The sequence below is a fragment of the Arachis ipaensis genome, chromosome B1, assembly GCF_059453495.1.
Source record: "Arachis ipaensis isolate K30076 ecotype BB chromosome B1, ASM5945349v1, whole genome shotgun sequence".
Classification (NCBI taxonomy): domain Eukaryota; kingdom Viridiplantae; phylum Streptophyta; class Magnoliopsida; order Fabales; family Fabaceae; genus Arachis; species Arachis ipaensis.
This window is the reverse complement of record NC_142436.1, coordinates 81,542,493-81,568,174: the sequence shown is the minus strand read 5'-3', so window position 1 is coordinate 81,568,174 and position 25,682 is coordinate 81,542,493. Positions and strand designations below refer to the sequence as shown.

The 25,682-nt window shown below is 40.9% G+C and overlaps 2 protein-coding genes across 2 annotated transcripts; one reads left to right on the top strand and one right to left on the bottom strand.

Moving 5' to 3' along the window:
• Positions 1-308: 308 nt before the first annotated feature.
• On the bottom strand, positions 309-14,059 carry LOC148577202 (uncharacterized). Its single transcript, XM_088502862.1, has 4 exons — positions 13,682-14,059; positions 2,012-2,530; positions 1,613-1,740; positions 309-717 (listed from the first exon to the last, which is right to left on the bottom strand). Exons 1-4 carry the CDS (start codon positions 14,057-14,059, stop codon positions 309-311), a joined length of 1,434 nt encoding a protein of 477 aa, XP_088358988.1.
• A 2,054-nt stretch (positions 14,060-16,113) lies between these two features.
• On the top strand, positions 16,114-24,366 carry LOC148577201 (uncharacterized). The gene is made up of 6 exons (XM_088502861.1): positions 16,114-16,366; positions 18,834-19,009; positions 19,100-19,327; positions 20,448-21,710; positions 22,703-23,743; positions 24,196-24,366. Exons 1-6 carry the CDS (start codon positions 16,114-16,116, stop codon positions 24,364-24,366), a joined length of 3,132 nt encoding a protein of 1,043 aa, XP_088358987.1.
• The last annotated feature ends 1,316 nt before the right edge of the window (positions 24,367-25,682 follow it).

Here is a 25,682-nt window from a genome sequence, read left to right as displayed (position 1 = left end):
GTGCCCATACCCTTTGCCCTTTTCCCGCACGGCCCTAGCACAACTTTCTATTTGGTCGTGCGGACGCGTCATTCAAGCACCATTTTTGCATGGGGCCTGTCCGCGATCTCACATGTGCCCGTCATCCATGCGCACGCGTGGAAGGTTCCTTTATATATATATACTCCAAATGAAGGTAAACATGCAGATGTGAAAATTAACACAGACATAAATAAACTAGAACCAATAAAAAGGAAGATCATACCATGGTGGGTTGTCTCCTACCTAGCACTTTTCTTTAACATTCTTAAGTTGGACGGTCTACAAGCTCAGTCCTTATCCTTTGCTGGATCCTTCAAGAGGAAGATCTCCAGCTCCTTGTTGTTTTTCACTTTCGCACCGTGATACAGCTTCAAACGGTAGCCATTGACTTTGAAGAAAGTGGGGCTTGAAGGGTGACTTAGGTGGACAACTCCATACGGTTCCACCTTCTCCACCGTGTAGGGTCCATCCCACATTGACCTTAGCTTGCCCAGCATTAACCTCAACCTTGAGTTGTAGAGAATGACTTGATCCCCAGCTCTAAACTCTCTTCTCTTGATGTTCTTGTCAGGTACCGCTTTCACCTTTTCTTTGTAGAGTCTTGAGTTTTCATACGCTTCCAGTCGAAGCTCACTCGAATTCCTCCAGTTGCAGCTTTCTTTCAATTCCGGTTCTTTCCAATCCTGAGTTGCATTCCTTCACAGCCCAGTAAGCTTTGTGTTCCACTTCTACCGGAAGGTGACAAGTCTTTCTGTAGACTAGGCGGAACGGACTCATGCCGATCGGTGTCTTCTAAGCTGTCCGATAAGCCCATAGCACATCTGCAAGTCTAGTACTCCAATCCCTCTGATGAGGTTTAACAATCTTCTCCAGTATGCGCTTGATCTCTCTATTAGACACCTTGACTTGGCCATTTATTTGGGGATGGTAAGTCGTCGCCACCTTGTGAATGATCCCATGTTTCTTCAACAAATCTGTCATTCTTCTGTTACAAAAATGAGAGCATTGATCACTCACGATTTCTCGTGGTGATCCAAAGCGACAAATAATATTATTCCTAACAAAATAAACAACAATGTTAGCATCATCAGTATGGGTAAGAATTGCTTCCACCCATTTAGAAACATAATCAATAGCTAACAAAATGTATAAGAAACCATTCGAGTTTGGGAATAGACCCATGAAATCAATACCCTAAACATAAAAAATTTCACAAAACAACATTAGTTGTTGGGGCATCTCATCCATCTTCGATATATTTCCAAACCTTTGGCATTGGTGGCAAGAGTCACAGAAAATAGTAGCATCCTTAAAAAGTGTGGGCCACCAAAATTCGCAGTCGAAAATTTTTCTTGTAGTTCTTTAAGGACCAAAGTGTCCACCACTCTCAGAAGAGTGACAGGCCTCTAATATAGACTGGATTTCAAATTGTGGAACACACCTTCTAATTATTTGGTCAGCACCACATCTCCATAAATATAGGTCATCCCATATGTAATACTTGGACTCGCTCTTGAGCTTGTCCTTTTGATGCTTAGAAAAATTAGGAGGAAAGGTACGACTAACCAAATAATTAGCTATGGGTGCATACCAAGGAACCACCTCAGATATTTCTTGCAAGCTATAAAGTGGAAATGCATTATTGATAGGAGTGGAGTCACTTTTAATATGTTCTAGGCGATTGCCACCAAATTTTGGGAACCAGTCTATCTTTAATCTCTAAGTCAAACTTTTACAATAACAATATCCAACGGATTAAACTTGGTTTAGACTCTTTCTTAGCTAACAAGTATTTCAAAGCCGCATGGTCTGAATATACTACCACCTTAGTTCTAAGTAAATAAGCTCGAAATTTATCCAAAGCAAAAACAATAGCTAAAAGTTCTTTTTCAGTGGTAGTATAATTAGATTGGGCGCCATCTAAAGTTTTAGAAGCATAAGAAATAATATAAGGGTCCTTACCTTCGCGCTGAGCTAGCGCCGTTCCTACCGCATAACTAGATGTGTCACACATGATCTTGAACGGCCTACTCCAATCAGGCCCTCTCACAATAGGAGCTTGGGTCAAGGCAATCTTCAGCTTGTCAAATGCTTCTATGCAGTCCTCACTCAAGTCAAACTCTACGTCCTTCTGCAGCAGACGGGACAGAGGTAGTGCAACCTTACTGAAGTCCTTGATAAAATGTCGGTAGAAACCTGACAGGCAATCAAGCATTTGATCGATGAAAGGTAGTGGGTAGTGATCCTTGCAAGTGGCTAAGTTCAAGCGCCTGTAGTCAATACACACCCTCCAGGAATTCTGCACTCTTGTAGCCATGAGTTCCCCATTCTCATTCTTCACTATTGTGACACCAGACTTCTTTGGAATCACTTGTACTAGACTAACCCACTCACTATCCGAGATTGGATAGAGAATGTTGGCTTCAAGCAGTCGGGTCACTTCCTTCTTCACAACTTCCAAAATTGTGGGGTTCAACCGCCTTTGAGGTTGATGGATAGGCCTCGCTCCCTCCTCTAGAAAAATTCGGTGCTCACAGACTTGAGGCCTTATACCTACTATGTCTGCCAAACTCCATCCAATAACTTTCTTGTTTCTTCTCAGTACACTAAGCAGTCGCTCCTCTTGATGGGAAGTAAGTTCCTTTGCAATAATCACTGGGAGCTTCCGATTGTCTTCAAGATAAGCATACTTGAGGTAAAGTGGAAGGGGCTTCAACTCTATTTTCAACTCATGGTTTGGCACTTGATCATTCGGAACCATTGGAGATGGGAACGTGTCTTCAATATACTCAGAGGGCTTCCCCACACTTGCACCTTGAGCCATGTTCTTCTCATCAACTGCCTCTTGGTGAACTTCAGCCACAGTCTCATTAATAATGTCACACTGGAAGATAGAGTGGTCTTCCAGTGGGTGCTTTATAGCTTTATTAAGGTTGAAGCTCACCGCTCTTACATCTATCTCAAAAGAATAGGTACCCGAGAAGGCATCCAATTTAAACCGAGAAGTCTTCAAAAACAGCCTCCCAAGCAAGATAATGAAGGTCTTCCTGAGTTATTAGGGGGTATCTCTAGAATATAGAGGTTAATAGGAAAAGTCAACCCCATAATGCTCACCATGACGTCTTCCGCAATGCCAACTACTGAGATTATGCTCTTATCTGCCAAAACAAAACGTGCTGCTAATGAGTGGATAATTCATACGCTTTTTGGCATTGTTTTTAGTATGTTTTTAGTATATTTTAGTTAGTTTTTATTATGTTTTTATTATTTTTTAAATAAAAATCACTTTTCTGGGCTTTACTATGAGTTTGTGTGTTTTTCTGTGATTTCAGGTATTTTCTGGCTGAAATTGAGGGACCTGAGCAAAAATCTGATTCAGAGGCTAAAAAAGGACTGTAGATGCTGTTGGATTCTGACCTCCCTGCACTCAAAGTGAATTTTCTGGAGCTATAGAAGCCCAATTGGCGTTCTCTTAATTGCATTGGAAAGTAGACATCCTGGGCTTTCCAGCAATATATAATAGTCCATACTTTGCCCGAGATTTGATGGCCCAAACAGGCGTTCCAAGTCAGCTCAAGAATTCTGGCGTTTAACTCCAGAACTGGCACAAAAGCTAGAGTTAAACGCCCAAACTGGCATAAAAGCTGGCGTTCAACTCCAGGAAATGTCTCTACACATGAAAGCTTCAATGCTCAGCCCAAGCACATATCAAGTGGGCCCCGAAAGTGGAATTTTACAATAAACACCCTAGCTTACTCATTTTCTGTAACCCTAGGTCACTAGTTTACTATAAATACTACTTTTAGTGATTCATATTGTACCTCATGACACATTACATGTTTCATTTTGTATCTTCTACGGCATGAGTCTCTAAACCCCATGGTTGGGGGTGAGGAGCTCTGCTGTGTCTTGATGGATTAATGCAATTACTACTGTTTTTCCCATTCAATCATGCTTGTTCTATTCCAAGATACCACTTGTTCTTCAACCTGATGAATGTGATGATCCGTGACAATCATCACCATTCTCACCTATGAACGTGTGCCTGACAACCACCTCCGTTCTACCTTCGATTGAGTGTGTATCTCTTGGATTCCTTAATCAGAATCCTCGTGGTATAAGCTAGAATCCATTAGCGGCCATTCTTGAGAATCCAGAAGGTCTAAACCTTGTCTGTGGTATTCTGAGTAGGATTCAAGGATTGAATGACTATGACGAGCTTCAAACTCGCGAGTGTTGGGCGTTAGTGACAGACGCAAAAGAATCACTAGATTATATTCCGACATGATCGAGAACCGACAGATGATTAGCCGTGCTGTGACAGAGCGCGTTGAACATTTTCACTGAGAGGACGGGAGGTAGCCATTGATAACGGTGAAACCCAACATACAGCTTGCCATGGAAGGAGCCTTGCATGCTTGAAGAAGAAGACAGTAGGAAAGCAGAGATTCAGAAGATGGAGCATCTCCAAAACCTCAACCTGTTGTCCATTACTGCAAAACAAGTATTTATTTCATGTTCTTTTACTTTTTACAATTAAATCTCAGAGTTATTGACATCCTGACTAAGAGTTACGAGATAACCATAGCTTGCTTCAAGCCGACAATCTCCGTGGGATCGACCCTTACTCACGTAAGGTATTACTTGGACGACCCAGTGCACTTGCTGGTTAGTTGTGCGGAATTACAAAAGTGTGATTTTGATTTTGTGCACCAAGTTTTTGGCGCCGTTGCCGGGGATTGTTCGAGTTTAGACAACTGACGGTTTATCTTGTTGCTTAGATTAGGAATATTTTATTTTTGTTGGTTTAGAGTCTTTTACTTGAGTTTAGTTTCATATTTTAAGTTTGGTGTCAATTGCATGCTTTTATTTTCTTTTAATTTTTCAAAATTGCATGTCCTTAGTTCTCTCTTGATTTTTAAAAATTCTAAGTTTGGTGTCTTCTTTATGTTTTCCTTTAATTTTTCGAAAATTTGTGTTTGATTTTCTAAAAATTTCAAGTTTGGTGTTTTTGTGCTTTTATTTACTTAAAAATTTTTCAAAAATTTGTTCTTGGTGTTCATCTTGATCTTTAAAGTGTTCTTGGTGTTCATCTTGACATTCAAAGTTTTCTTGTTTGTTCTCTGTGTTTTTATCTAAAATCTCTAAGTTTAGTGTCATTTTGTTGTTTTTCTCTTTCCGCATTAAAATTCAAAAATAAAAAAATATCCTTTCCTTATTTTACTCATAAATTTCGAAATTTTGCATTAATTTAGTCAAAGATTTTCAAAATCATATCTTTTTTTTTCTAGTCAAGTCAATATTCTAATTTCAAAAATTGATCTTTTCAAATCTTTTTCAAAAATCAAATCTTTTTAATTTTTTCAATCATATCTTTTCAATCATATCTTATTGATTACTTTTTTTTCCAAAATCTTTTTAATTAATTAATTAATTTAGTTTTCAATTTGCTTTTATTTTATTTCCTTTTCTTTTTTTTCGAAATTTTATTTTAGTTTCCATTTATTTTATTTTATTCTATTTTAATTTCGGTCACTTTTAATTAAATAAATAAAAAAAATATAATTCATATCAATTCCCTTTTCCCCATCATGGACATAAGTGGAAGTGAACAGTCCAGAAGGACTCTGGGGTCATATGCTAACCTCATTATAGCTACATATGGGAGTAGCATCTGTATACCTCCCATCAAAGCAAGCAGCTTTGAGCTAAATCCTCAGCTCATTATCATAGTGCAGCAAAACTGCCAGTATTCTGGTCTTCCACAGGAAGAACCTACTGAGTTTCTGGCACAGTTCTTACAAATTGCTGACACAGTACGTGATAAAGAAGTGGATCAGGATGTCTACAGATTATTATTGTTTCCATTTGCTGTAAAAGATCAAGCTAAGAGGTGGTTAAATAACCAACCCACAGCAAGCATAAAGACATGGAGACAATTAACAGACAAATTCCTGAATCAATTTTACCCTCCAAAAAGGATGACACAGCTAAGGCTGGACATCCAAGGCTTTAAACAAGAAGATCATGAATCTCTTTATAATGCCTGGGAGAGGTACAAAGGGATGCTAAGAAAATGCCCTTCTGAAATATTTTCAGAGTGGGTACAGTTAGACATCTTCTACTATGGGCTTACAGAAAAAGCTCAGATGTCTCTAGACCACTCAGCTGGTGGATCTATACACATGAGAAAAACAATTGAAGAGGCTCAAGACCTCATAGATACAGTTGCTAGAAATCAACATCTGTACTCAAACAGTGAGTCCTCCATAAAAGAAGAGGCTATGGCAGTCACTACTGATCCTAATCCTCAAGAACAGATTGTTGAACTTAATCAGCAATTACTCCTTATGACAAAACAATTAGCAGAATTCAAAGAGATGCTCCAAGACACTAAAAATGCTAACAAGAATATGTAAGCACAATTGAATCAGACAAGACAACAGCTATCTAAACAGATAACAGAAGAATGCCAAGCTGTTAAATTAAGGACTGGGAAGACATTGAATGTATCAACTCAAAGCAGCAGAAAAGCCAAGAAAGGAACAATTGACAGAGGATGACCACCCAACTGCCCAAAATCCCTCTGAGGACAGTAAGAGCCCAGAGAGGAATGATTCTGGCATTCAAACGCCAGAAAAGGGTAAGAAAGTGGCGTTAAACGCCCAATGGGTAGCCAATCCTAGCGTTCAAACGCCACAAAGGGGTCAGACACTTGCAAGTGCTGACAACAATCCCCTTAAGCAGGCTTTTCCAACCACTTCTGTAGGAAATAAACCTGCAGCAACTAAGATTGAAGAGTATAAAGCCAAGATGCCTTATCCTCAGAAACTCTGCGAAGCGGAACAGGATAAACAATTTGCCCGCTTTGCAGACTATCTCAGGATTCTTGAGATAAAGATCCCGTTTGCAGAGGCACTTGAGCAAATACCCTCTTATGCTAAGTTCATGAAAGAGATCTTAAGTCATAAGAAGGATTGGAGAGAAACTGAAAAAGTGTTTCTCACTGAAGAATGCAGTACAGTCATTCTGAAAAGCTTACCAGAGAAGCTTCAAGATCCAGGGAGCTTTATGATACAATGCACAATAGAGGGTGCTTGTACTAAGACAGCTCTATGTGACCTTGGAGCAAGTATCAATCTAATACCTGCATCCACCATCAGAAAGCTTGGCTTGACTGAAGAGGTCAAACCAACCCGGATATGTCTTCAACTTGCTGATGGCTCCATTAAATACCCATCAGGCATAATTGAGGACATGATTGTCAAGGTTGGGCCATTTGCCTTTACCACTGACTTTGTAGTACTGGAAATGGAGGACCACAAGAGTGCAACTTTGATTCTAGGAAGACCTTTCCTAGCAACTGGACGAACTCTCATTGATATCCAAAAAGGGGAAGTGACCCTGAGAGTCAATGAGGATGAGTTCAAGTTAAATGTTATCAAAGCTATGTAGCATCCAGACACGTCAAATGACTGCATGAGCGTTGATATTATTGACTCCCTGGTGGAAGAGGTCAATATGACTAAAAGTCTTGAATCAGAGCTAGAAGACATCTTTAAAGCTATTCAGCCTGATCTGGAGGAATCAGAGGAAATAAAAGATCCTCTGAACATCCCTCAGGAAGAGGAGAAACCTCCTAAACCCGAGCTCAAACCACTACCACCATCCCTGAAATATGCATTTTTGGGAGAGGGTGACACTTTTCTAGTGATCATAAGCTCCGCTTTATATCCACAGGAAGAGAAAGCACTAATTCAAGTGCTAAGGACACACAGGACAGCTCTTGGGTGGTCCATAAGTGACCTTAAGGGCATTAGCCCAACAAGATGCATGCACAAGATCCTATTGGAGGATGATGCTAAGCCAGTGGTTCAATCACAAAGGCGGCTAAATCCAGCCATGAAGGAAGTGGTGCAAAAAGAGGTCACTAAGTTACTAGACGCTGGGATTATTTATCCTATTTTTGATAGCCCCTGGGTGAGCCCTGTCCACGTTGTCCCCAAGAAGGGAGGTATGACAGTAGTTCATAATGAAAAGAATGAACTGGTTCCTACAAGAACAGTTACAGGGTGGCGTATGTGTATTGACTACAGAAGGCTCAATACAGCCACCCGAAAGGATCACTTTCCTTTACCATTCATAGACCAGATGCTAGAGAGACTAGCAAGTCATGAATATTATTGCTTTTTGGATGGCTATTCAGGTTACAACCAAATTGCAGTGGATCCTCAGGACCAAGAGAAAACAGCATTCACATGTCCTTCTGGAGTATTTGCCTACAGAAGGATGCCCTTTGGTCTATGCAATGCACCTGCAACCTTTCAGAGGTGCATGCTCTCTATCTTCTCTAATATGGTAGAGAAGTTCCTGGAAGTCTTCATGGATGACTTCTCAGTATTTGGAGACTCATTCAGCTCCTGTCTTGATCATCTAGCACTTGTCTTGAAAAGGTGCCAAGAGACTAACCTGGTCTTAAATTGGGAAAAATGTCACTTTATGGTGACTGAAGGAATTGTCCTTGGACACAAAATTTCAAGCAAGGGGATAGAGGTGGATCAAGCCAAGGTAGAGGTAATTGAGAAATTACCACCACCTGCCAATGTTAAGGCAATCAGAAGCTTTCTGGGGCATGCAGGATTCTACAGGAGGTTCATAAAGGATTTTTCAAAAATTGCAAAACCTCTAAGCAACCTGCTAGCTGCTGACACACCATTTGTGTTTGACACAGAGTGTCTGCAGGCGTTTGAGACCCTGAAGGCCAAGCTGGTCACAGCACCAGTCATCTCTGCACCTGACTGGACATTGCCATTCGAATTAATGTGTGATGCCAGTGACCATGCCATTGGTGCAGTGTTGGGACAAAGGCATAACAAGCTTCTGCACGTCATTTACTATGCCAGTCGTGTTCTAAATGGCGCACAGAAGAACTACACAACCACAGAAAAGGAGTTACTTGCAGTGGTTTATGCCATTGACAAGTTTAGATCCTATTTAGTAGGTTCAAAAGTGATTGTGTATACTGACCATGTTGCTCTTAAATATCTACTCACAAAGCAGGATTCAAAACCCAGGCTCATAAGATGGGTGTTGCTTCTGCAAGAGTTTGATATAGAAATAAGAGACAGAAAAGGGACAGAGAACCAGGTAGCTGATCACCTGTCCCAGATAGAACCAGTAGCAGGGGCGTCCCTCCCTCCTACTGAGATCTCTGAAACCTTTCCAGATGAGCAACTCTTTGCCATTCAGGAAGCACCATGGTTTGCAGACAGAAAAAGGAAGAAGCATGAAGAGCTTCTCTCAATACAGAGTCAAACAGAGCCCCCACAGTCAAACTCTAAGTTTGGTGTTGGGAGGCCACAACCAAACTTTAAGTTTGGTGTTGAACCTCCACATTCAAACTCTAAGTTTGGTGTTGGGAGGTTCCAATATTGCTCTGAACATCTGTGAGGCTCCATGAGAGCCCACTGTCAAGCTATTGACATTAAAGAAGCGCTTGTTGGGAGGCAACCCAATCTATATTAAATTTCGATTTTCCATTGTTATTTTATGTTTTCTGTAGGTTGATGATCATGTGAAGTCACAAAAATAATTGAAAACGCAAAAAAAGAAGGAAAAATAGAATGAAAAATAGAACACCCTGGAGGAGAAACTTACTGGCGTTTAAACGCCAGTAAGGGTAGCAGAATGGGCGTTAAACGCCCAGTCTGGCACCATTCTGGGCGTTTAATGCCAGAAATGGGCACCAGACTGGCGTTTAACGCCAGAAAAGGGCAAGAAGCTGGCGTTAAACACCAGAAATGGGCAGCAACCTGGCGTTTAACGGCAGGATTGGCAGCAAAGGGCGTTTTTGCAAGCCTAATTGGTGCAAGGATGAGAAATCCTTGACACATCAGGATCTGTGGACCCCACAGGATCCCCACTAACCTCAACTCACTCTCTTACTTCTTCACACCTTTTCATAATACTCTTCCCAAAATAACCTCCACCAATCACCTCTATTACTCCTCCAAAACCATCATACAACCCACCTACACCCACCCACTCAACTTCAAACCATCACTCCTTCCTTTTCTACATCATAACCACCTAAAACCTCCCTTGGCCGAATAATTCACACACCTCCATCTCCTCCATCTCTTCTTCTTCTCCTCCTTTCTTTATTCTTTTGCTCGAGGACGAGCAAACCTTTTAAGTTTGGTGTGGAAAAGCTCAGCTTTTTTGTTTTTCCATAACCATTTATGGCACCTAAGGCCAGAGAAACCTCTAGAAAGAGGAATGGAAAGGCAATTGCTTCTACCTTCGAGTCATGAGAGATGGAGAGATTCATCTCAAAGGTCCATCAAGACCACTTCTATGAAGTTATGGCCAAGACTCCTCATTGAAGAGGACAAGCTCATCACTAAGAAAAGGATGGAGCAAACAAGAGAGCCCACTCATGGACCTCAACAAGAGCATGAGGAAAATCATCATCATGAAATCCCTGAGATGCCTCAAGGGATGCATTTTCCTCCACAAAACTATTGGGAGCAAATTAACACCTCCCTAGGAGAATTAAGTTCCAATATGGGACAACTAAGGGTGGAGTACCAAGAGCATTACATCCTCCTCCATGAAATTAGAGAAGATCAAAGAACCATGGGAGAGGAGCAACAAAGACAAGGAAGAGACATTGAGGAGCTCAAGCACTCCATAAGATCTTCAAGAGGAAGAACAAGCCGCCATCACTAAGGTGGACACGTTCTTTAATTTCCTTGTTCTTTATTTTTCTGTTTTTCAAAAATTGTGCTTTATGTTTATCTATGTTTGTGTCTTTATTACATGATCATTAGTGTCTATGCCTTAAAGCTATGAAAATGAATCCATCACCTTTCTTAAATGAAAAATGTTTTTAATTGAAAAAGAAAAAGAAGTGCATGAATTTCAAATTTTAAAACAGTTTAATTATCTTGAAGTGGTGGCAATACTATTGTTTTTTTGAATGAATGCATGAACAGTGCATATTTTTGAATTTGATTGTTTATGAATGTTAAAATTGTTGGCTCTTGAAAGAATGAAAGGAAAAGGAGAAATGTTATCTGATGATCTGAAAAATCATAAAATTGATTCTTGAAGCAAGAAAAAGCAGTGAAAAGCTTGCAAAAAAAAAAAGAGGCAAAAAAAAAGAGAAAAGAAAAAGAAAGAAAAAGAAAAGCAAGCAGAAAAAGCCAATACCCCTTTAAACCAAAAGGCAAGGGTGATAAAAAGGATCCAAGGCTTTGAGCATCAGTGGATAGGAAGGCCCACAGGAATAAAATCCTGGCCTAAGCGGCTAAACCAAGCTGTCCCTAACCATGTGCTTGTGGCGTGAAGGTGTCAAGTGAAAACTTGAGACTGAGCGGTTAAAGTCGAGGTCCAAAACAAAAAGAAGAGTGTGCTTAAGAACCCTGGACACCTCTAATTGGGGACTCTAGCAAAGCTGAGTCACAATCTGAAAAGGTTCACCCAGTTATGTATCTGTGGCATTTATGTATCCGGTGGTAATACTGGAAAATAAAGTGCTTAGGGCCACGGCCAAGACTCATAAAGTAGCTGTGTTCAAGAATCAACATACTTAACTAGGAGAATCAATAACACTATCTGGATTCTGAGTTCCTATAGATGCCAATCATTCTGAACTTCAAGGAATAAAGTGAGATGCCAAAACTGTTCAGAGGTAAAAAGCTAAAAGCCCCGCTCATCTAATTAATACTGATCTTCATAGATGTTTTTGGAATTCATTTTATATTCTCTTCTTTTTATCCTATTTGATTTTTATTTGCTTGGGGACAAGCAACAATTTAAGTTTGGTGTTGTGATGAGCGGATAATTCATACGCTTTTTGGCATTGTTTTTAGTATGTTTTTAGTATATTTTAGTTAGTTTTTATTAGTTTTTAAATAAAAATCACTTTTCTGGGCTTTACTATGAGTTTGTGTGTTTTTCTGTGATTTCAGGTATTTTCTGGCTGAAATTGTGGGACCTGAGCAAAAATCTGATTCAGAGGCTAAAAAAGGACTGCAGATGCTGTTGGATTCTAACCTCCCTGCACTCAAAGTGAATTTTCTGGAGCTACAGAATCCCAATTGGCGTGCTCTTAATTGCGTTAGAAAGTAGACATCCTGGGCTTTCCAGCAATATATAATAGTCCATACTTTGCCCGAGATTTGATGGCCCAAACAGGCATTCCAAGTCAGCTCAAGAATTCTGGCGTTTAACTCCAGAACTGGCACAAAAGCTGGAGTTAAACGCCCAAACTGGCATAAAAGCAGGCGTTTAACTCCAGGAAATGTCTCTACACATGAAAGCTTCAATGCTCAGCCCAAGAACACATCAAGTGGGCCCCGGAAGTGGAATTTTACAATAAACACCCTAGCTTACTCATTTTTTGTAACCCTAGGTCACTAGTTTACTATAAATACTACTTTCAGTGATTCATATTGTACCTCATGACACATTACACATTTCATTTTGTATCTTCTACGGCATGAGTCTCTAAATCCCATGGTTGGGGGTGAGGAGCTCTGCTGTGTCTTGATGGATTAATGCAATTACTACTGTTTTTCCCATTCAATCATGCTTGTTCTATTCCAAGATACCACTTGTTCTTCAACCTGATGAATGTGATGATCCGTGACAATCATCACCATTCTCACCTATAAACGTGTGCCTGACAACCACCTCCGTTCTACCTTCGATTGAGTGTGTATCTCTTAGATTCCTTAATCAGAATCCTCGTGGTATAAGCTAGAATCCATTGGCGGCCATTCTTGAGAATCCGGAAGGTCTAAACCTTGTCTGTGGTATTCTGAGTAGGATTCAAGGATTGAATGACTGTGACGAGCTTCAAACTCGCGGGTGTTGGGCGTTAGTGACAGACGCAAAAGAATCACTGGATTCTATTCCGACATGATCGAGAACTGACAGATGATTAGCCGTGCTGTGACAGAGCGCGTTGAACATTTTCACTGAAAGGACGGGAGGTAGCCATTGACAATGGTGAAACCCAACATACAGCTTGCCATGGAAGGAGCCTTGCGTGCTTGAAGAAGAAGACAGTAGGAAAGCAGAGATTCAGAAGATGGAGCATCTCCAAAACCTCAACCTGTTCTCCATTACTGCAAAACAAGTATTTATTTCATGTTCTTTTACTTTTTACAATTAAATCTCAGAGTTATTGACATCCTGACTAAGAGTTACGACATAACCATAGCTTGCTTCAAGCCGACAATCTCCGTGGGATCGACCCTTACTCACGTAAGGTATTACTTGGACGACCCAGTGCACTTGCTGGTTAGTTATGCGGAATTACAAAAGTGTGATTGTGATTTCGTGCACCAGCTGCCGACCTTTTCAATGGTGGAAGTCTCAAAGCATCATATACAGATAATGGCATAATACTAACACATGCACTTAAATCACACATGCAGTCAACAAACTGTACACCCCCTATAGTGCAAGTAACCATACAAGGACCGGGATCACAACATTTCTCTGGTATAGCACCCATCAAAGCAGAAATTGAGCTACCCAAGGGAATAGTTTCTAAATCATGGATCTTTTTCTTATTCATGCATAAATCCTTTAGAAATTTAGCATACTTAAGAACTTGGCAAATAGCATCAAAAAGAGGAATAGTTACCTCAACCTTTTTGAAGATCTCCACCATCTTAGGATCTAGCTCCACTTGCTTTTTAGTTCTCCTAGTAAGGTGTGGAAAAGGAATGGGAATGGCCTCTTTCACAACATCGTCTTCCTTAGATACTCCATCCCTTGGTTGAGCAACTTCTTCTTCAACCGCCTCTTGTACATCATCTTCGTCTTCCACATCTTCTACCTCAACAACCTCTTCATCTTGAGTGACTTCATTTGAGCTTGGCCCCACGGGTCTCCTTCCTTGCAATGTAGTGCCGAACCTCAAAGTGATGGCATTGATTCTACCCTTGGGGTTGGGTAAAGATTGAGAAGGGAGTGCACTAGAGCTTGAGGGTTGAGTAGTGGAGGGAGAGGGTGGTTCCATATGGGATATAAGGCTTGTAGAATGGAGGTAAGACCGGTGAGGCTCGAGGTAAGTGAAGTTTGAAACTCTTTTTGTCCTTGGAGAATAGAACGGAGTGTTTCATCTTGGTTGGAGGAAGGAGGAGGGTATGTGATTTGGGGGGCTTATGGTTGGTTGAGTTGAGGTGCTTGGGCTTGCCTTTGGTGAGGTGTTCGGTAACTTTGGCCTTGGTTTTGTTGTTGGTAAGGAGGGTTTTGTTGATACAGGTTTTGTTAATAGTTATTATTCCACCTTTGATTTCCACCATTGTCTCTACCTCCTTGGTTGTGGTTGTCTCTCCATCCTTGGTTGGAATTGTCTCTCTATCCTTGGTTGGGGTTGTCCTACCAACCTTGATTGTAGTTACCACCTTGATTATAGTTACCGCCTTGTTGATGGTACCCTTGATTCGGACTGTTGTAGTAAGCATTGGTAGCCGCCAAGGTGTTGTCCTCTTGGAGTTGTGGACATTCATCAGTATAGTGGGAATAGCAAGCGCAAATCCCACATACTCTCTGAGGGACTAACTGTTGACATTGTTGTTGTGGAGGAGGCAGAGGTTGTTGTTGATTGAGTTGGAGTTGCTTGAGTATGTTGGTCATCTCTCCCAAAGTCTTGGTGAGATTCGCGGTCTCACTACTGAAAAAAACTTTCGCAATAGCCTTGGGATGATTATTCCTTTGCCCTGCATGTCAGGTTGACTCAGCTAGATCGGTGATGAGTTGCCATGCCTCCGTCGCCGTCTTGTACTTTGTCAAAGAACCATTACTCGCAGCATCCAAGAGAGTCTTGTCTTGAGGCTTCATGCCTTGGCAGAAGTAGCTAATTAACACCAACTAGTCAATCTTGTGATGGGGACACGAGTCAAAGAGATTCCTAAAGCATTTCCAATACTCATAGAGAGTCTCTGATTCACCTTGAATGATGCAGGAAATTTCCTTCCTCAATCTATCTGTAACCTCTGCTGGAAAGAACTTGTCCAAGAATTCCCTTCTGAGCAAATCCCAATTAGTAACCACAGCTTTGGGTTGAGTGTAAAACCACTCCTTTGCCTTTTCCTCAAGAGAAAATGGGAAGGCATATAACCACACGGCAGTCTCGTCCACACCATGCCGCCTAGTAGTTGAACAAGCTATCTGAAAATCTCTAAGATACTTGATAGGCTCTTGAGCAGGTAAACCATGGAATTTAGGCAGTAGATTTATCAATGCGGTCTTCAGTTCAAAATCAGCAGTCAAATTCGGATGACGCACTTGATATGGTTGTAGTGTAAAATCTGGAGCTCCCACTTCCTTGAGAGTAATTCTCCTTGGAGCTGTGATGCATTCACATATTTGCTATATTAGCTAGTCAGTTTAGTTAGTTTTAGCTTAGTTTCATTCATTATCTTTGAAATAAACAAGAATTTTTATGAGTTTTACCTCCATGCATTAAAACACCAAGAACTAGGTAAATGTTGGCCAAATTCATGCAAATATTCAAGGAGTTTATAAACAAGTTGATGTGAATGATTCCCTTGAAATTTATTGCATAAGATGGCAAGACTTTGAGGAAGTTTCTTTGGTTTATGTTAGGTGATGAAGCTAGAAAGCAATGGAGCAAGAATTAGAGCAAGAAGGCTTAAAGATACATCAAGCTTGGCAAGGAAGCAGAGGATAGCACGTTGCCAACTTGGGCTACCAGTGGCGTGTTTGATGATAATGCCAGCAGCCCTGGAGAGTGATCCTAGAGGAGTTTGCACGTTGCCAACTTGCACTTCTACTTGAGTGCTTGGCAATAACGTCAAGAGGCAAGACTTGGTCCAAGGAAGGAGGCTAGCACGTTGCCAACGCTGGATTCTAAAGGCGTGTGCAATGGCAACGTAGCAAGCAAAGCTTGGAGCAAGAAGGCAGCCACAAGGATGTTGCCAACTTAAAGGTTCATTGGCGTGTTCCAAGGCAACGCAGCAAGCAACTTTGGGGAAGCAAGTCCAAAGTTCGAGCACGTTGCCAACCAAGAAAATGCAGGGGCGTGTTTGATGGTAACGCAGGCAAGCAATGCCAAGCAAGAAAGCTCACCCAGGAAAGGAAGCCAGCACGTTGTCAACGCCAGAGTCCAAAGGCGTGTTTAGAGGCAACGCTGCAAGCAAGGCTGGAAGCTATAAGGCAGCACTGAAGGGAAATTCCAAGGCCTCAAGCACGTTGCCAACGCTGAGTGTATGGGCGTTCTCCAAGGCAACGCAGCAAACAAAGTTTAGTGCCATGAAGAGGTTCGAGCACGTTACTACCATGCTGGAACAAAGGCGTGCTAGTGAACAACGCTGGCAAGCAACGCAGCAAGAAAGCAAGGCCTTGGAGAGGAGCTAGGGAAGCTCGAGCACGTTACCAACGCCAGCTTTCATTGGCGTGTTTCAAAGCAACGCTAGGCACCCACTCAAGGCACCCCTGACCTCCACTCGAGCACGTTGCCAACGCCAGCTTCCATTGGCGTTTTCCAAGGCAACGTAGCAAGAAAAGCTTGGTGCCATAAGGAAACTCGAGCACGTTGTTGGACTGGGAGAGCATGGGCGTGTTCCAAGAAAACGCCAAGCAAGAAGCTGACCCAGGGGAAGAAGCATGCACGTTGCCAACACCAAGTTCTATAGGTGTGTTTTGTGACTACGTAGCAAGCAATCTTGGAGAAGCAATCCCCTCATTCGAGCACGTTACCAACGCCAAGTTCTATAGGCGTGTTCCAAGGCAACGTGGCAAACAAAGTTGAAGACTAGAAGGCAGCCCTGGAGGGAAGCATCGAGCACATTGCCAACGTGCAAACAAGGGGGCGTGTTCATCAACAATAACAACCCTATGTCTCAGCCCTGGGAGGTTTGGCACGTTGCCAACTTGGAAGAAAGAGTGCGTGTCCAGCAACAACTTCAACAAACTTGGCAGCCTGACCTTACCTTCTTTGAGGAAGCATAACTTGAGATAGGAAACTCCAATTGAGATGATTCCAAATGCATTAGAAAGAAGACATTCTGAGCTTTCCAATGATGTATGGTAGTCCATATTGAAGCAGAGGATTGAAACTCAAATTCTGGGCAAGATTAGGCATGCAAGTAAAGTCAAGAAGAAGAAAAGCCAAGTTGTTAGCAATAACTTGGGCTAACAACGCCCAGCACAAAGCCCCCAGCCCAGGAAACTCATGAAGCACGTTAACAACGTGCCTTTACCCTGGCGTGTTTGCTAGTAACGTCCCCATTGGGCCAGGAGCATTATGAATGAGCTCCTTCTTCCCTGTTTAGCAACAATTCTTCGATTGACTCCTCCCATTGAGCCAAAAATTCAACAAAGAAAAACCCACATTGCTAGCCCAATTGAAGACCTCTGAAAGAGTTTTAGGAGTAGTATAAATAGAGAAGAAATTTGTATTAGAAAGGACTTTTTTTTGGGCACTTAGACATTTTTCTATTACTCTAGCATTTTTACTCTTTACTTTTTCTCACCGGTCTTCTATTTTGTTTTTCTTGCAACTTTGAATTTCAGTTTTAAGAACTTCTTCTTCTTCTTCTTCTTCATTCTTCTCGACACTTAGTTTAATTTTCATCTTTGCAATTATTGTTGAAATTTGAGCTATGATTCACTAAACCCCATTTTCATTAGGGGGAAGAGCTCTGTGTATTTGAATGAGTTGATAACTCTTCTTTTCCTTCTCAATTCAAGTGGTTCATCCAAGAGGAAACTCTTGTTCTTCAAAGATTCAATCACCATCGAGAGAGGGGTTGAATCTATATGAATTGAGTGATGAACTTGAGAAAGGAGTTACCTAATTCAGTTTAGAGTTCATCCTTTTATAATTTCCTTGATTAATACACTTTGGGATGGTATGTGAGATGTAATCACCCTTGGTTGAGATCCTGGGAATTTTGTGGCTTGAAGGATTAGTTAATGAGCTTCATCTCTTCTCATAACAATTAGATCACGAGAGTGGCAATTGATTGTGCTGATGAGAAATTGAATTACCAAGAGATTGGAATTCAATTACTTACAATCTACCATGGATCTATACCCATGATTGAGAAGGAATTGATCAACATCAATTCATGAGAATTTACATCTCTGATCCCTAATGATCTCTCCCATTATTAATTCTCATTTCTTTTGCTCTTTAGTTATTTTGAATACCCATTACTCAATTCCCTTTTACATTCAAGCAATTTAACTTTCCTGCAATTTAGATTCAGTTTCAATTGTTTGCAATTTACTTCTTCGCTCTCTACAATTCAGTACTCTACTTTCTTGCAATTTACTTTTGATATCATTTAAGTTTCTTGCAATCTAAGTTTCCATTATTTACTTTCGGTATTTTAATTGCTTTTCTTACTTTAGTTCTTAAATTTTCCTGTCATTTAATTCTTTGCAATTTCTTTTAAGCATTCAAATCTCATGAAATCAAAACATTGTTCGCTTGACTAAACTACCATTTAACTAAACTTGTTTAATCCACCAATCTCTGTGGGATCGACCTCACTCTTAGTGAGTTTTATTACTTGATACGATCCGGTATACTTGCCGGTTGCGCGTTAATATTCTAATTTTTGCGTATCAAGTTTTTGGCGCCGTTGCCGGGGTTTGGAAAAGATTGACAATGATTACATGAATGGTAGTTTAGATTATGCATTTTTCTTTTCTTTGTTAAAGCCCACTAACTGTTTGATATTTTGTTTGCTAACTTTAACTTCACTCTAGCAATAGAGTGTTTCATTTGTGTTGTTAGTTTGTGTGTTTGTATATGTCAGAGGCAAGGAGATTTAATCCTGAAGACGAGAGAACCCTCCGAAGGTTAAGAAGAAAAGCAGCAGGAAAAGGGATAATTGGGGAGGAGGATTCAGAAGGAGAAGACCAAGTCATGGAGGGCAACTTACATAACCCTGCTGAGGGAGTTGCCAACAATAACAACCCACCTCAAAGGAGAGTTCTAGCTTCTTACACTCTCCCAAATCCAAGACACTGTGGGAGCAGTATACTCGCTCCCAATGTTCATGCAAACAACTTTGAATTGAAGCCTCAGCTCATCACTCTCGTGCAAAACAATTGCTCCTATGGAGGAGGCCCCCTTGAGGATCCAAATCAACACCTATCTGTCTTCCTAAGAATTTGTGAAACTGTCAAGACAAATGGTGTGCATCCAGATGTTTACAAGCTGCTATTGTTCCCATTTTCTTTGAGGGACAAGGCATTTCAATGGCTGGAGACATTCCCGAAAGAAAGTATCAACAATTGGGACGATCTGGTGAGTAAATTCCTATCCAAGTTCTACCCGCCTCAGAGAATCATCAGGTTGAAAACGGAGGTGCAAACGTTCACTCAAATGGATGGGGAATCATTGTATGAGGCATGGGAAAGATACAAAGCTCTGATTAGGAAATGTCCACCTGAGATGTTCAGTGAATGGGATAAACTTCAAAATTTCTATAAAGGGTTGACTCAAAGATCTCAAGAGTCCTTGGATTACTCTGCAGGAGGCTCGCTACAATTGATGAATACAACCGAAGAAGCTCAGAATCTCATAGACATGGTGACAAATAACTAATACTTCTTTGCTCATCAAAGGCAACGCCAACCTATTCAAAAGAAGAGTGTATTGGAACTAGAAAGAGTGGACACAATCTTAGCACAGAACAAGTTGATGCACCAACAAATCCAGCAACAAATGGAAATGATGGCTAAGAGAATAGATGGCCTCCAACTAGCTTCAGTGAGCACAACAAATCAACCTTCAACTGAATGGGGCCAAAGAGAAACAGGCAATGTTGAGCAGCAACTAGAACAAGTTCAATACATGCATAATACCTCAAATTCTTCTCAAAATGACTTCCATGGTGACACATACAACTCATCCTGGAAGAATCACCCCAACCTGAGATGGGGTGATAATCAAAACCATTGGTAGAAGAACAACAACTCCAACCATTCCCGCAACACACACAGCCAAAATCTCTCATCTAACAACACTAACCAATACAAAAAACCACAAAACACATATCAACCACCCCACAACAATTCACAAACTCATCAAAATAACTATCCCGCACCAACATCCAACCCACAAAACTACCACACCAGCCCTTCAAACAATTTCCAGCAACAACAATCAGCCCCCATCATACCACCAATTGACCATCATGAAAATAGAATTTCAAGTCTTGAGACAGCCTTACAAACAATTGCTCAGTCAACTCAAACATTGATCAAAGGGCAAGAGAGGTATGAAGCTACCATGAAGAACCTTGAAAGGCAAGTGGGACAATTAGCCAAACAAACTAAACGGCCAACTAATGTGCTTCCATGTGATACAATCCCCAATCCAAGGGAAGAATGCAAAGCGGTACAGTTAAGAAGTGGCAAGATAGTTGGAAAAGAAGTCAACAAAAGAAGCAACAGAGCATGAAGTGGAAGATACAATAGACAAGAAGGAGGATGAAAAGGCATCAACATCCAAAAAGAGCAAAGAAGCTGAAGAGCCACTAAGCAAGTTGCCAACTCAAAACAACAATACCAATAGCAAAGAAATTGTGAAGCCACAACAAGAGGAAAGAAATGAAGGGGTAAAATCCTATACACCCAAGCTCCCTTACCCAACAAGGATACACAAAGGAATAAGAGACCAGCAATTCCCTAAATTCTTAGAGATCTTCAAGAAGCTTCAAATTAACATTCCATTGGCCGAAGCTTTGGAGCAAATGCCATTGTATGCAAAGTTTCTTAAAGAATTGATCACCAAGAAGAGAAGCTGGCAAGAGAAAGAAACCGTACTCCTCACTCAAGAGTGTAGTGCCATTATTCAAAAGGGACTGCCACCAAAACTCAAAGACCCAGGCAGCTTCCTCATACCATGCACAATTGGGAATATGGCCATTGATAAATCACTTTGTGACTTGGGAGCAAGCATTGACTTAATGCCTCTTGCCATGATGAAAAAGCTGATGATAGAAGAGGTTAAACCTACAAGGATATCATTGCAACTTGCTGACAAATCCCTCAAAATACCAAATGGAGTAGTGGAGAATCTCTTGGTAAAAGTGGGAAATTTTATATTCCCAGCTGACTTTGTGGTGTTGGACATGGATGAAGAGGGAAGTAATTCGGTCATTCTTGGTAGACCCTTTTTTACCACTGCTAGAACAATCATTGATGTGGAGAAGGGGGAGATGATTTTCAGAGTACATGATGAGCAAATGACCATAAATGTCTTCAAAGCAATGCAGTACCCAGCTGAGAAAGAAAGTTGCATGAGGGTTGATGTGGTAGATTCTTTGTTTGAAGAAGTATTTGAAACAAACAATCAAGTGAAACAGGAGGAAGTCCAAGACATCCAAGAACAAGAAGAGAACAAATTGGAAGCACCAGAGGAACCAAGTGAATCCAAGAAAGAAGAGGCACCACAACAAGAGTTGAAACCATTACCCCCTCATATTAAATATGCATTCCTTGGTGAAGAGGACAGCTTCCCAGTAATCATAAACTTTACATTGAGTGCAGAGGAAGAAGAAAAACTCCTTGTGGTATTAAGATCTCACAAAGATGCATTGGGATGGACCATTAATGACTTGAAGGGCATAAGCCCTGCTATATGTATGCACAAAATTCTCTTGGAGGAAAATTCTAAACCAGTGGTACAACCTCAGAGAAGATTGAATCCCACAATGAAAGAGGTGGTCCAAAAAGAAGTACTGAAGCTATGTAAAGCTGGGATCATTTACCCTATCTCTGACAGTCCATGGGTTAGCCCAGTTCAAGTAGTACCAAAGAAAGGTGGGATGACTGTCATTGTCAATGAGAAGAATGAGCTTATTCCAACAAGAACAGTGACTGGATGGAGGATGTGCATTGACTATAGGAGGCTGAATGATGCCACACGAAAGGACCATTTCCCCCTCCCTTTCATTGACCAGATGCTGGAAAGGCTGGCTGGCCATGCTTATTACTGTTTCCTTGACGGATACTCTGGATATAACCAAATAGTAGTTGACCCCTGGATCAAGAGAAGACCTCCTTTACCTGCCCTTTTGGAGTCTTTGCTTACAGGAGAATGCCATTCGGATTGTGTAATGCCCCAGCTACCTTTCAGAGATGCATGTTATCAATCTTCTCAGACATGGTAGAAAAATTTATTGAAGTTTTTATGGATGATTTTTCCATTTTTGGTGATTCTTTCAATACTTGCTTGCACCATCTTACCTTAGTCTTGAAAAGGTGCCAAGAAACCAATTTGGTTTTGAACTGGGAGAAATGCCATTTTATGGTACCCGAAGGAATTGTTCTTGGTCACAAAATTTTAAGAAAGGATATAGAGGTGGACAAGGCAAAAGTAGAGATTATAGAAAAACTTCCACTACCAACAAATGTAAAAGCTGTTAGAAGTTTCTTGGGCCATGCTGGATTCTATAGACGATTCATCAAAGATTTTTCCAAAATAGCAAAACCACTAAGCAATCTGCTTGTGGTGAGCAATCCTTTCTCCTTTGATGATGAATGTAAACAGGCCTTTGAAACTCTAAAAGCTAAGCTCACCACAGCACCAATTATCACACCCCCAAGTTGGAGATTACCTTTTGAACTTATGTGTGATGCAAGTGACCTTGCAATTGGTGCTGTGCTGGGGCAGAGGAAGGACAAGAAGCACCATGTCATCTACTATGCAAGCAAAGTATTGAATGAAGCTCAAAGAAATTACACCACAACGGAGAAAGAGCTGCTAGCTGTGGTGTATGCTTTTGATAAGTTTAGGCAATATTTGATTGGATCCAAAATTTTAGTTTATACTGATCATGTTGCTCTCAAGTATCTAATGTCAAAACAGGATGCCAAACCAAGGCTAATTAGATGGATATTACTTCTACAAGAGTTTGACATTGAGATCAAGGACAGAAAGGGTAGTGAGAATCAAGTTGCTGACCATCTATCAAGGTTGCCACAAGGGACAAGTCAAGATACTTCTCAACCAGTGAATGAGAATTTCCCAGATGAGTACCTCTTGCAAATCCAACAAACTCCTTGGTTTGCATACATGGCCAACTACAAAGCAGGAAGGAGTATTCCACAAGAGTATACAAGGCAACAAGTTAAGAAGCTGCTACATGAGGCTAAGTTATTCTTGTGGGATGAGCCCTTCCTATTCAAAAGATGCCCAGATGGAATGATTAGAAGATGTGTACCGGAGGTTGAGATGAAGGACATACTATGGCATTGCCACAATTCAAGCTATGGTGGGCATTTTGGAGCTGAAAAGACTGCTGCAAAGGTCTTCCAAAGTGGGTTCTATTGGCCTTCTATCTTCAAAGATGCTAGAGATTTTGTGAGTCACTGCAATGAATGCCAAAGAACAGGAGGCTTGACAAAGAAGAATGAGATGCCTCAAAAGTTCATTTTGGAAGTGGAACTCTTTGATTTATGGGGAATAGACTTCATGGGACCCTTCCCTCCATCCTACACATTCAAATACATCTTGGTGGCAGTGGAATATGTTTCAAAATGGGTAGAGGCAATAGCCACCACTACATGGGATGCTAATTTGGTATTGCAATTTCTAAGGAAAAACATCTTCACTAGGTTTGGGGTGCCAAAGGGACTTATAAGCGATGGAGGAAGCCACTTTTGTAACAAACAATTGAACTCCCTCCTCCATAGATATGGAGTAACCCACAAGGTAGCCACACCTTATCACCCACAGACAAACGGACAAGCTGAACTTGCAAACAGAGAGTTAAAGAGAATTTTGGAGAAAACTGTGGGAGCAACGAGAAAAGATTAGGCAAGGAAGCTGGATGATGCACTCTGGGCATATAGGATAACATTAAAAACATAGGAAGATCTCCATTTCAGTTGGTGTATGGGAAAGCATGCCATTTACCTGTAGAGCTGGAACACAAAGCTTTTTGGGCCACAAAACTTTTAAATCTTGATGCCCAAGCAGCAGGAGAAAAGAGACTATTGCAACTCAATGAGTTGGAGGAATTCAGACTTGAAGCATATGAGACTGCAAGAATATACAAGGAAAGAGCAAAGAGGTGGCATGACAAGAAGATCTCTCTAAGGACATTTGAACCAGGCCAAAAAGTGTTACTCTTCAACTCTAGGCTAAAAATTTTTCCTGGAAAGCTTAGATCCAAATGGACTGGTCCATACACCATCACAAGAGTTTTCCCTCATGGTTATGTGGAATTACTCGATGAAGCCTCAAAGGAGACATTCACAGTCAATGGTCATAGGGTGAAGCTCTATCTTGGTGGTCCCTGGAGCAAGGAAGAAAATGTGCACTTATTAACATGAGCAAAATAGCTGCAATGTCAAGCTAAGGACGATAAACAAGCACTTCATGGGAGGCAACCCATGCACAAGAGTCTTTTATTTTCATGCTTTAGTGATCAATAATGAGAGGTTGCATCATATACATCTAAGAGAATAAAGAGTGAACTAGCACATAATGTATACAAGGCACTAAGTTTGGTGTGGTCAATCTTGAAGTAATTGCAAAAGTTTCTTTTTACAACACTTAGTCACAAACTAAGTTTGGTGTCCATACATACACAAAAATGCTAGACCATGGAGCAACAGTGTAGTTATTTCTTTTAGTGATATGAAAGCAATCATTAGATATATAAAAAAAATTTATATGATCTCGTTGAATGTCTTTAGTATGAGTCCAATTACAAGAAATTCTAAAGCCTTTGTATTCTTGCTGTAGGGAAGTGAAAGAAAGAAGTGATGGGAGAATCTTGAAGGAAGGATCACGGACACACACACAAGAAAGGAGAAGTCACATGTGCCTTGGGTTTTGTACATCCATATATACCTTGGATTGTGTGCATTGAGGAAAACACCTTAGCATGCATTAGGCAAAGAAGATTCATGTTTCCCATGCCTTGACCGAACCTTCAAGACCATTCCCCCATCATAAATATCACTTTAACCACTCCAACCACAATCATCAAACCTCACTTTGTCCTCACTTATATATACCATTCTCCATCACCACATTTCATCAATTCACCTCAGCCGAAATCACACTCAACCCTTTAATTATCCTTGCTTCACAGATTTTGGCTTTGATCCTAAGAATTGCTCAGCAAAATTTAGGATACACCATTTCCCCTAGCCTACCTGAACCACCCCCTTCTTCATTCCCTCTCACAATCACTTTCAAGCTTGTATTCCTTACCTTGTCGCCATATCCATCTACACCCCCTTCATAAACATTTTCTTTATGCTTGAGGACAAGCATTCCTCTAAGTTTGGTGTTGGAAGATTTGACCCTTGCAATTGAATTTTAATGGCCTCATCATCAAGAGCTAAGAAGGGAAAGGACAAGCAACCCGTAGAAGAAGAAGAACAAAACACCTTTGATCGAAGAAGATTCAAATCCAAACACAATGAGCGCATCTTTAGTTGGATGACAGGCAAAGACGTTGTCCCGGAGTTACCTTTTAAGCTAAGAAAGGAGGGGTATTCTGAGATACAAAAAATAATTAGAAAAAGGGGATGGGAGCTTCTCTGCAATCAACCTCAAGAAGTGAGCATGGTTCTCATCCATGAGTTTTATACTAATGTGATAAGAGAATTTGACGATGAAGAGCCGTACATGAGCT

What these genes read in the sequence shown, in the direction of transcription:
- LOC148577201 (XM_088502861.1), top strand. Translation starts at nt 16,114, where the DNA reads ATGCCAAGCAAGAAAGCTCACCCAGGAAAGGAAGCCAGCACGTTGTCA. An exon ending in GCTGGAACAAAGGCGTGCTA is followed by an intron (nt 16,367 to 18,833) that starts GTGAACAACGCT and finishes TGTATATGTCAG; the next exon opens with AGGCAAGGAGATTTAATCCT. An exon ending in AGGAAAATTCTAAACCAGTG is followed by an intron (nt 21,711 to 22,702) that starts GTACAACCTCAG and finishes GTGCTGGGGCAG; the next exon opens with AGGAAGGACAAGAAGCACCA.
- LOC148577202 (XM_088502862.1), bottom strand. Translation starts at nt 14,059, where the DNA reads ATGGAACCACCCTCTCCCTCCACTACTCAACCCTCAAGCTCTAGTGCA. An exon ending in AGATCTTCAAAAAGGTTGAG is followed by an intron (nt 2,531 to 13,681) that starts GTAACTATTCCT and finishes TTTCTAGAGGAG; the next exon opens with GGAGCGAGGCCTATCCATCA. An exon ending in ATATCTGAGGTGGTTCCTTG is followed by an intron (nt 718 to 1,612) that starts GTATGCACCCAT and finishes TGGGCTGTGAAG; the next exon opens with GAATGCAACTCAGGATTGGA.